The sequence below is a fragment of the Castanea sativa genome, chromosome 5 (assembly GCF_040712315.1).
Source record: "Castanea sativa cultivar Marrone di Chiusa Pesio chromosome 5, ASM4071231v1".
Classification (NCBI taxonomy): Eukaryota; Viridiplantae; Streptophyta; class Magnoliopsida; order Fagales; family Fagaceae; genus Castanea; species Castanea sativa.
Window position 1 is genome coordinate 18,799,899 of NC_134017.1, and position 12,217 is coordinate 18,812,115.

A 12,217-nucleotide genomic window follows, 5' to 3' on the forward strand; every position below is an offset into this window, starting at 1 on the left:
GTTTTGGTGGATTTTTGTTTTTATTTTTCTTGCATCTTTGCTTTATGTTGATAGATTTTTGTGTTATTTAAAACTCTACTTTGGTTTGATGTGATTTAGTTTTATGTTTTAAGTTGCTTTTTTTTTCTTTTTTCTTTGATTGTTAAATGTTATCCTATTGCACTATAAAGAATTAAATATAGTATATAGGAATGTAATATTATTCTATTACATAACATGATTTGGATAATTTAGTGTTTATTGTTATATATTTTATTTTTACTTTTTTCTTCTCATCTTAGTTTATTCAACATTTAAATTCAAACCCATCCTCCATATCATTAAATTGTTTATATCTTCTCTCAATATTTTATTTTTTACAAATTAAGCATATAATATTTTACTTAAATTCAAAAAATAAAACCATCCTCAAAAAAAATGCCAATTTAAAAACACTAAATTAAAAAAAAACTAATGAAAATATCAAACCAAATATAACATAAAGAAACTAATGATGTATATTTAATGCAATAGAATCATCATCAAATTTTGGAAAACAATAGGTTGCCAATGGAGAGAGAGAGAGAGAGAGAGAGAGAGAGAGAGAGAGAGAGATTGTAAAGAAAAAAACAATACAAAGTAGTAAATAATAGATAAGGAAAAAAAATTAAATGTTAATTAGTAACTGTTAATTGGAAAACAAAGAAGATATAAGGAGAAGTAAATAAAAAATAGCGATGACCATACAAAGAACATTGAAATCTTCACAGTGCAATAAACTAAACTGTTACATTCATTTTTTTTTGAGGGAAAAACTTGCATCTTATAAATAAATTAACTGGCCAAATCAGCCTGAAGTACAAAATCAAACTATGGCGAAACATCCTTCATCCACACTAAAAAGTTCGGAATGTTAGCAGCAAATCTTGCTAAACCATGAGCAACAGAATTACATTATGTCTTTGTATGAGAGTAAAGTAAATAAATATATAAAACAATGAGAATTAAACTTTGCATCCGTAATTGAAGGGCCTATTGGGGACAGCGGGTTATGTTCATCATCCAGAGCTTTTATAATCACCATTGAATCACCCTCTAGCACCGCACTTGAAATGCAGCGAAGGACATTGCTTTGGCAGCAGCCAAAGCCTCAATTTTGTTATTGCTAAATTCTTGTTGCAATACCTAAGAACAAGAAGCCATAACAAGGCCCAGATTATTTCTTATCACCACCCCAATACCTGACTTATTTGCACCAGAAAAAAGAGTTCCGTTGAAGTTTATTTTTGCATAATTTTCTGGTGGAGAATGCCATTGAGGTTTAGGATGGTTTTGATGATGAGGGATCGGTGCCTGGGCTGCCAGAAATTTAGAAAGCCTCTCCTTGGACAGTTGAGCAATCTGGTGTAGTGAGCAGGCCGGCTGGTGTAGACAAACTTTGTTTCTCTGTGACCAAATTGTTCAAACCATCCACGCAAAAAGCTCTGTGTGTTGCTGCTGCATAATTATCCAGGACATCAACTCCTTGAAGTCCAGGAAGTGAACACGGCATTGAAAATTCCATGTTCTTGAGCTTCCTCCTTAAGAAACCTGTAACCCGATTTGCAAGAGTACTATCCTGTTGGGCATTGTGGAGCCTAGTTATGTTTGATCTGGTTGACGACCCGACTCGACCCGAATAATGTTGCGTGGTTTTTAATGGGAGATTTTTTGAGGCTTAGTCCATGAAGCGGAGGCTTGGGCCGACAGGCCCAAGCTGGAGATTTTTTGGCCCATTTTGTAGCCCATTGTGAATCCTGTGCGCAGGATGTAGAAAACGCAGTTTTTGTGATTAAGGTTTTCTGTAGTCGGTTTTGAGAGAGAAAAAGAAACTGTAGCCGCACTTTGTATTTTTCCCTGATAATAGTGAAATCCCTGCAACTCTGTGGACGTAGACAAATTGTTGAACCACGTAAATACTGTCTTGTGTGTGTGATTATTTTCTTTGGCGTGTGTTTTTTCTTTTATTTTTTGTTTCTCACAGGTTTAGGAATTCGTGGAATTCCCTACACATCCATCATGTGAGTGAGGCCAAATTAAAACATCATTAGATTCAATTTGGCCTAAAGGAATTTTTTTGATAAGAGCAGCTTCCTCATCTAAAAAATCCTATCAATCAGCCCTTTATCCCATAGTCGTGTTTCTGCATTAATCAAGGTATAGACAGTTGCATTTTCCATAGATTCTAATGGATAGGAAACAACCTGTGGGGGGTGTTTTCTTGGCAGCCAATAGTCTTGCCAAATTTTTATGGATTTCCCATTTCCAACTTGCCATCTAGCACCCCTTTGTAAGACATCTCTACCTTTGAGAATGCTCCTCCATGCATATGAGCCTGATCTTAAATTTGTTGCCTCCATAATAGAACAGTTTGGGAAGAAGCGCTTAAAACACCTTGTAGAATAAGGATGACTAGTTCTACAGTAGTCGCCATGCTTGCTTAGCCAAAAGTGAATCATTATGAAGAGCCAAATCTCGAAATCCCATGCCACCCACCAACTTTGATTTCATTAGTTCATCCCATCTCATCCAATGAATCTTCCTACGGCCTCCCCTTTGTCCCCAAAAGAAATTTTTAACCAAGGATTCAATGTCGTGGTACAAACCCAATGGAATCTTGAAACTTCCCATAGTATAGGTAGGTATTGCCTGAATCATAAATTTGATCAAAACTTCCCTTCCTGCTTGTGAAAGTAGCTTCCCTTCCCATCCTTGCAGTTTTTGCCATACCCTTTCTTTGATATAGTTGAAACTTGCTTTCTTGCCCTTACCCACAAGAGATGGAAGACCCAAGTACTTCTTGTATTGCAAAATTTCCGAGACTCCTAGGGCCAATTTAATCTTGGATTTAATAGCATCTAAGGTGGATTTGCTAAAAAATAGGGTTGTTTTACTCCTATTCACTTTTTGCCCCAAGACACCTTCATATGACTCTAAAATATTCAGGACCTTGCCACACTCCTCCACTGCTGCCCTGCAAAATAGGAGACTATCATCTAAAAATAACAGATGAGTTAGTTTTGGACCACTCCTGTAAAGAGAGAATCCATGAATATCCCCATTCATTCCTGCATGTTTAATCAAACCATTCAGTCCTTCAGTGCATAGCAAAAATAGAAAGGGGGAAAGGAGGTCTCCTTGTTTGATTCCTCTTGAGGGTTGGATAAAACCCTTAGGCTCCCCATTAATCAAAATAGAGTAGGTGATAGTTTTTACACAAATCATAGTCAGAGTAATAAATCTCTCATTGAAACCCATCTTCCTTATCAACTCCTCTAAGAAAGTCCATTCAACCTTATCATATGCCTTACTCATATCCAGTATATGAGCCATAAATCTTGTGGTACCAGAATTATGTTTGTGCATGCAATGTAAAGTTTCAAACGCTACCAAAATATTGTTAGAGATCAGCCTATCTTTGGTAAAAGCTGACTGGTGTTCGGTGATAGAGGAGTATATTTTTCAAACGGATGGCTAGGATTTTGGAGAAAATTTTGTATAACACGTTACACAGACTAAACGGACAATATTGATGCACATATTCAGGGTTATTAGTCTTAGGAATGAATGTTATAAAGGTATGATTTATAGGGTGAGGTAAGGTACTTGAATTCAACCAAGACAAGATAGAGGAGGTGACATTCTTATCAATAGTGCTCTAGAAGTATTGGAAAAAAATGGGAGGCATCCCATCTGGACTAGGAGCTTTGAGTGGAGCCATTTGTTGCAAGGCAGCTCGGACCTTGCACTCCATAAAATCATGTGTAAGAGAAGCATTCATCTCCTCGGTTATGATTTGTGGAACATGGTCCAATACCCCATTTGACGGATCTAATCTAGCTAAAGTGAAATGATCTTGATAATACTCGGTCAACATCTCCTTCGGATGATACTTCCAAACATGCTGCTCATCTTTGATTCTCACTATCTGATTTTTCTTGTATCTCTTTGTAGCACAATTGTGAAAGTATTTTGTGTTCTTATCTCCTTGAATGGCCCAAAAAAGCCTAGACCGTTGAGCCCACATACGAGCTTCCCTATCCAAGAGCTCATTTATTTTAGATTTTAGCTGTCTAACCCGAGAGTTGTTTCCATTGATCAAAGCTTCAGATTCGGCTCTGATCATCATTTGTTTTTTGTTTTGTTTTTGTTTTTTTTTGTTTGTTTGTTTGTTTGTTTGTTTTGTTTGTTTGTTTTGTTTTTTTAGTTTTTTTTTTTTTAGTTTTTTTTGTTTTTTTGTTTTTTTTTTTTTTTTTTTCAGACTAGGTCTTGTTTTACACCGCCAAACACATTCTTGTTCCACCAAATTAGGTCATTACCACATTTCTCCACCTTTGCCAAAATCTCTCTATCCATCTCCACCCTAAACCAATGATTCCAAGCAGCCTGAACAATTTCTTCACAGCCTGGGTTTGACAACCACATCTCCTCAAATCGGAAAGGTTTCTTTTGAGGTGAAATATTTAAAGGATCCAAAACAACAAGAAATGGACAATGATCTGAGGAATCACATTGTGTAAGTGGTGAACTCTTGAACCAGGAAATTTTAGGAACCAATCATTTGTAGCCAAACCTTTATCAAGTCTTTCCCAGATGGAGGTACCATTCTCGAAGTGCTTGCACCATGTGAATTTTGGCCCAACATATCCTAAATCCATGAACTCGCATTTGTTAATGATGTCACAAAAAAGTTGCATTTGATTATGGGGCTGAACTGCACCCCCCACCTTCTCATGTTGTAGACTGATTTCATTGAAATCACCTAAGTATAACCACGGGATATGCTGCATAGAATTGAGATTCCTAAGTTTATTCCAAGCCTCACATCTTTTAGTTGTTTCTGGTTCACCATAGAATCCGGTCAATCACCATTCGTTCTCAGTATCTTTATCTATGGACGCATCAATATAATACTTGTGTGAACCCTCAATCTTCAAATTGATTGTTGTTTTCCAAAAAAGGACTAAACCTCCTCCTTTTCCTTCTCTGAGAACCACCCATCGATTGTCAAAATCAATGTTTCGTTGAACTATGTCTAGCCTTGCTTCATCTATCAGAGTTTCAGCTAAAAAATTGACAAAGGGATCTTTTGCCTGTATAATTTCTACAACCTCTCTTCCTGTACGTAGGTTCCCAAGCCCACAACAGTTCCATGCTAAGAAACTCATTGTTTTTGGCGGGGCTGATGATCAGCCTCCACCAATTCAAAAATATCTACACCATCATCCTAATAAACCTGTTGTCGCTTGGAAGGTAAATTTGCATGATCAAGTGCTGCTGAAAAGTTCCTTTTCTGCCCTATGTTGCACCTGAGACTTGGGTTGCTGTTTGAACTCTCGATTCTTGGTTTGCGGGCCCATGTTGGCAGTACACGAAGTTGGGTGGATGAGATAGAAACCCTAGTTGTTGCCTCACGTTATTCATTAGTTTGGACCGAATTTGGAAGTGTAGAAGAATCACGTGGTTCTGGTCCATAGAAACTTAAATGCAAAAATTCTGCAGAATCAAACCTGGCCAGCTCATCATCAATATCCTTTAATTGTGTGTCGAATCCCTTAAGTTTCGTATCTGAGTCCGTAGTGGGGGTAACGTCCCTAATGATCACGCAATTATCCTCGCATTGATTATCATCGCATTGAGTAGTTGGAGTCGTTACTATATGGGAAGAAACATCCAGCCTGACGTTATGATCTGCGATTGGACTGTCCACTCCTATCAAATCACTTCCCTCCTTCCTATTTGGATCAACCGTTGCCTCAGTTTCGCCTTGATTCACCGTGACTTGAACTGGACTATCACAATCGATGGAAACGTTGGCATTAATGTGACTAGTCTTTTTCATGGCCTTGTAGAAACTTGGTACTGAGATTACATTCTTCCTTGAAGGCACAAACACCGGAGCTGGAATAGTAGGGCCCAATTGTCGTTGCTTAGGTCGGAGAGTCCCCTCACTTTCAATCCATAACTCACAATCCTTGTCCGCATGAGTGAGACGACCACACCAATAGGACAAGTTTGGGAGTCTCTCATACTTGAAACGCACCCAAATCTGTTTATCATTCTCTAGCGTGATAAGTCGCCCACGGCACAGAGGAAGAAATAAGTCAATGGCGACATTAACACGAACAAAATTGCCACCATCTGCATCCTTGGCTTCTGCAAGTCGAGTAATTTCCCCAATGACATCGCCTATTTTTTCAGCTGCCTCCATTGTCATATAGCGTAGTGGAATAGCATGTAATTGAACCAAAAAACTTGCTTTATCAAAACGAAGTTCCTGCAAAGAGCTATCTTTGTCATAGCACTGCATCACCACAAGGTATTTGTCAAAATTCCACGGCGGACTTAGGAGGATTCTGTCAACATCATCTTTGTTATCGAAGGTGAATAGAATTTTGTGGTTGCCTAGATTCTGGATTTGGAAACCATTACGAGCCCTTCACAATGGCGTAAAGGTTCTAGCGATTTCGTTAACATTGAGAGCTCTCTTGGCAAGAAACTTGGCAGCAATGGAATAATCTAAGGTGCTATCTTCCTTAGTAAGTCTACATCTAGGACCCTCCCTTTCTGATAGCGAGAGACGGCTCCAGTTTTCTGCAAGATCTTCCATTGGATGATAGCCAATACACACCTCTCCTGTTTCCCAATACCCCAATCGGAAAAACCCAACTAGCTGAAGAATAACTGAGTTATTCCTCGGAGACAAAACAACACCTTCGTACCGAAGGGACAAACAATGCCACTGTGCAACAGAAGTCAAAGCCTAACAACCAGAGCAAACAGAGAAACCTGTTTTAAAATTGTGGTGTGACTGTTAAATTCACTTAAAAAATTAAATCAATAATCAACAATTAAATAGAATTATAGTACTACATCTAAACTTAAAACTAATCAAATTCTAACCATGAAAACCATATTCTAATCATAACTAAAAAGGACATGTTCTCCAGTAATAATTGGAATTACATAAGAAATAAAATTTTAAAATCCCTTATCAGTTAGTAAATAAACGATAATGGTAAAAAATGTTACAAATGAGATCATTGAAAGAAAATGATAAAACTAATTAGTCACCACTATCATTATGGAGTTGTAATCTATGGTTTTATGCATCTAATGAAGTGGAATATATATATATATAGAGAGAGAGAGAGAGAGAGAGAGAGATTACTTAAGGTATATGTAAAGATTCACATTAAATAAAACGTATATGTAAATGTTTAAAAAAATGAATATATAAGGTTTTAATTAACTTAAAAGATATTGAAAAACCAATTGTTAATAATAATAATAAAAATATATATTTAATGAGACCACTTTAAAAAAATTATCACGCACGACGTGCGGGTTTGCGACTAGTTTTACTTAAAATTCAATACATTCTACTACACCTAATAACATTTCAATAAACTCACAATTTGATTGGATTTATATATAGGTATTAGAATTAATTGAGTGTGGTTGTGCTTATTCTTAAATATATGATAAGATAATGTAGCATGTTTGGATACAAAGGTAAAATATGAGTTTTATACCACGTTTTTATAGAATTTAATCTCTTAATATATTACATTTTTTTGTCTATTTCTATTTTAGTACGCCTTCAACTTTGACGACTTGTTTATAGAGTAAAAAAGCATGTGGATTATAATTAGAAGGAAGGATGCATGCAAGAAAGTTGAAGGAAGTGATTCAATTAAACAAAAATAAAGGAATGGAAATAAATAGAAAGAAATAGAAAGTAAGTAATATTGTTTGAGAGCAATATAGAGAGAAATGAATGAAATCATTTTATGACAATATCACTATTAGACTCCTATTTTAAAATAAAGGACAAAATTGGTATGAGTATTTTGAGAGTTTTAGTATAAAAGTAAAGAAATTTAATTTCATTCCCTCCCATTCTTCCTAATTTTGAGGTGAATGAAAATTTGAGATTATAAGGGAATAGAGAGGAATGAGTGTTTCCTCCTACTCATTCTATTCCATTCCACTCAAACTCCCAAATAAGGGAATAAATTTTCTATTTTCTTCATTAAAACTTTCAAACAATGAGAGACAAGAATATTCTAAAATTATTTTTTTTCCATTCGTTTCCATTTCATTCATTTCCCTTCTCCCAGACGTAAAATTATTAGGTACTTCCGGAGTACCATAAATGTGTAGTCTCTCATCTCACATGAATGGTGGGTCCCACCATGAACTTAATTAGTGGGACCCATCATTTATGTTAGAGAAGGGAGAACGCATTTATGGTACTCCAGGAGTACACAATAATTTTCCCTCCCAAACAACAGATTTATTGTCCAAGTCATTAGGATAACGATGCAAGAAATTAAATTGGTAAGGCTAAAAATAAAGCCCAAAAATTTGTTGGAATTTGTTTGGTTTGTTGTCCAATTGATGGTGTAGGTTAACCACACTAAATGTAGTGGCGATTCTAGAAATTTTTTCTACTGTGGTTATTAAGAAACTGAAATTATTCGAAATCTAATAAAAAGATAATTTCATATATTGACAAAAAGAATACGCAGATATATAAAGTTTTACAATTTTCTTCTATGAGTTTTTTTTTTTTGAAATCGTTACACGATAGTCTCATTATCAATGTTGCGAATTAAATCTCTATCAAAATTTTAGTTTAATAAAAAATTTCTAGGCTTTCACTTTTTATTTTAAAATCGTTGTATCTCCCATAATTTTTGGTCTGATTAACTCAAACCATAATTAAAACACATGTGCAAACCACAAAATTTTTACCTTTTATATTGTGAATTAGAGTGTGTTTGGAAATCTTCGAAGCCGATTTTCCTTGATTTTGTTAAATTGGGAGGTTTGTTTGGAGCAGTGTGGGTGATACTGTACCTTATCGGCTGGTACAGCCGGTATATACCATACCGGCCAGTGCACCGGTACAGGTACACCCCTGTTTTGTATCGAAAAATTACCGGTCGTACCGATTGCGTACTGGCCGTACAGGCTAAAACCAGCCGTACCGGTGCAATACGGCTGTTTTGGCCGGTAAATGAAAACAACGAAAACCAGATGAGAAAAATGAAAAACAAGGCTGAGTCTTGTGAAGCTAAGTTGTGCTGCGCTGAGAGAGTGAAAACCATAGACAGAGGCAGCAATGAGAGTATGAGATAGAGGCAATGAGAGTATGAGACAGAGGAAGATGAAAATGTGTATTGTAGGCTTTTATAAGGAGGTTGACCTAATAATGGACGGTTAAGATTGGTTCAAGGGTTTTCAAGCTTCTACACCATTGGATTTATTTTTTGTTAACTGTGTTTGGTTACACGAATAGGTGGGGGCTGTTGGTTCTGGGGTTTTAAAGATTCTGTTCTCTCTAGCAGATTCTTTGCTAAATGCTATATAATATATATATATATATATATATATATATATATATATATATCAAAGATAATTTATAGATTATCTTTGCTAATATATATATAATTTATAATTTATATCTTTGCTAGATAATTTTTTTTTAACTTTAAACTTATAAATTTTCTTTGCTAATATATATATATATATATATATATATATATATATATATATATAAAATAGCGGTAAACTCGAAACGGTACACTAGTATTGACCGGTATCCGAAATATATCGTACCATTGGCCAAACCGGTACAACCTCCGGTACGGTATTGACTTTCTTAGTTTGGAGAGATTGAGTATGAGGCTAAGAGCATGAGACTTTTTTTTTTTGAGAAAAGAGCATGAGACTTAAAGAGACTAGATTTGTGTGGTTGGATGTTTATTTCTAGCTCAGGGGTTAATCTTTTCAAAGGTAATTGATCACGCCAAGTATGCTAATTTCAAGCAAAATAAATTAATTTGTGTTACTTCAATAATCTTTTATTTTTATTTTTTGCTGAATCAATAATCTTTTATTAATTCATATGGAACCACAAAAAAAGATATGGACTATAATTATTACAATTAGTAAAGTTGATGCAGTATCGTTTGTAGATCAGTGGTGAACTTTGATAGCAACGTATTGGTTCCAGTTAACTCTGGTACGTCTCGTGTACTGCAAGTATGTATTTCTCCATTAACAAGAAACACAACTTCGTTTGCCTTGTGATACTTTTGCTGATCAAAATATTCGATACCCTTGTAAATTTTATGCACACTTGAATTATATTCATAAAAACAAGCAGAACGCATTGACCATTGATAATACTCTGTTGCATTGATCAACAACTTATACGCCTCTGCAGTAGTCTCATTAACTTTGGTTGCAGTCAACTCCAAGCCAATCCTAGAAAGGACAGTAAGATTTGCACTGGAGCTGCGAGGATCTGACTCCAAAACTGAGGTGCAAACATCAGGAAACTCAGTTTGGGTGCAAATTTTGATTATTAGGGGCTTGCCAATCTCATTATCAGCTTTTGCAAAATAGTGGCTTGAAAGCAAGAGAGAAAGTATAGCTGGAATCGCTAGGAGGCACAGATCAGAAACACCAACTTTCATGGCCATTTCTTACAACATAATGGAAGAGCCTATTGAAAAATATCGGCTTTGCCTATTTATATTGTAAAAACTAACTAGTTCATAATGGTCAAACAATTAGTTTCTATTTTTTTTAATACTTTTTTTGGAGAATAACATGGAAGAAACAAAGGTTTGCCTCTATATCTTCTAACTGTACAGAAATTATTATCACATAGCAATTTTTAACTGGGACTATTTTTAACTGGAACATATAGTCCAAACCTTTTGTCCTCACCTTGGTGCCTTTTGACATTATTCTATATGGATTTATCAGGTATCACAGTCATAAGGATAACCACAGAACTGATACAGGTTGTGAAGCTAAAAATAAAGCCCAAAATTTAGTTGCAATTTGCTTGTTTTTTTGTCCAATGGATGGCGTAGGAACTAGTTTGCCTCCGAATTTAGAGACTTATTTAACCACACTCAATTACATTCTACAGTCAAAATAAGGTTATTTTTATCATTTTAATTAGTTATTGAATGGATCTGAGGTCAAAGCCATGCATGTTAGAGAAGGTATATATTAGCATCCTACTTTGGTATTTCAATCCAATAGAAAAGTGGCATAAGTACACATCATCATTAATTAGCTGCTCTTGTTGAACATTGACATATATAGGGGATGTGTGAGAATTAAAAGGTCTGTTTGTTAGTTTTTATTTATTTATAACAAATATATTATATTCCCCGAGGTTTCTCGTTTTTTACCCATTTAATAATATTTCATAGTATTATCTCTCTAAAGAGCTTATATTATTATGCCACATAAGCTTTTGAAATTTTACAATTTTACATGTAGGTCATTATTTTAATAAATACTTTTAATTAAATATAAATTCTATTATATATATTTAAAATTTCCATTAAAATTTTGACATATGATATTTTCTTCAAATATTGGAACATAAATATAGTTACATGTACGAACACAATTATAGTAAACTAACCTCTGAGCACGCGCGTGGGGCTCTTCTATTTTTTTGGGTACAGATTAATAATTTTGTATTTATTATAATTTGGGATTTCTACTTTTTCCGATCACAAAAAAAAAAAAAAAAAAAAAATTCTAAGAGTGTGATGAATCTAAGAGTGGATTTGAGGAGGTGCGAGGGTTCAAGGATAACTTCCACAATCATTTAGGAGTTATATTTTTTCATATAACGGTTACCGGAAGTTATGCGTATGTTGCGAAGTGGTGAAATGTACTCAGAAATTCCCAAGTGTAAAGGGCTTGTCCAGGGGTCCTCTTGTGGACGAACCCCTTCAGGACGGGGATGATAGCCTTCCTAGGATGAGTGCTGTAGGTGTGTTTTCGTCTATGGGCGACCATGGGCGTTAGCCTCGTCCTGGTGCTTTCTTCTGGACGACTACTGGTGTGGATGACCATGGACGGTCTAGAGTACTTTAATTTTTCTTCATTCCTCATCAGTTGCCCCTTCGTCCAGGGGTTATGCAGTACATCACCAGACTTCAGGACGAGCTTTCCAAGAACATTTATTACCATTATTTTCTATTTTATTTGTTTTTCAGATAGCGTACCACGTGTCATGCTTTCATAGGTGGTTGGTCACGTCGACTTACCTCCTCGAGGCAGATGCCACGTGTCGCTTTCTCATTGGTCTCGTTGTTGTGAATACCAAGACTTTTCTACCTATAAATAGTGGTTTCCCTCTTGTGCCCCTCTC

At 35.5% G+C, this 12,217-nt stretch overlaps 1 protein-coding gene across 1 annotated transcript; it reads right to left on the reverse strand.

Moving 5' to 3' along the window:
- Positions 1–9,974: 9,974 nt before the first annotated feature.
- Positions 9,975–10,514, reverse strand: LOC142634855 (uncharacterized). The gene has a single exon (XM_075809106.1). It carries the CDS (start codon positions 10,512–10,514, stop codon positions 9,975–9,977), a length of 540 nt encoding a protein of 179 aa, XP_075665221.1.
- Between the last annotated feature and the right edge of the window lie 1,703 nt (positions 10,515–12,217).

Coding starts and splice junctions, on each gene's coding strand:
- LOC142634855 (XM_075809106.1), bottom strand. CDS start 10,514: ATGGCCATGAAAGTTGGTGTTTCTGATCTGTGCCTCCTAGCGATTCCA.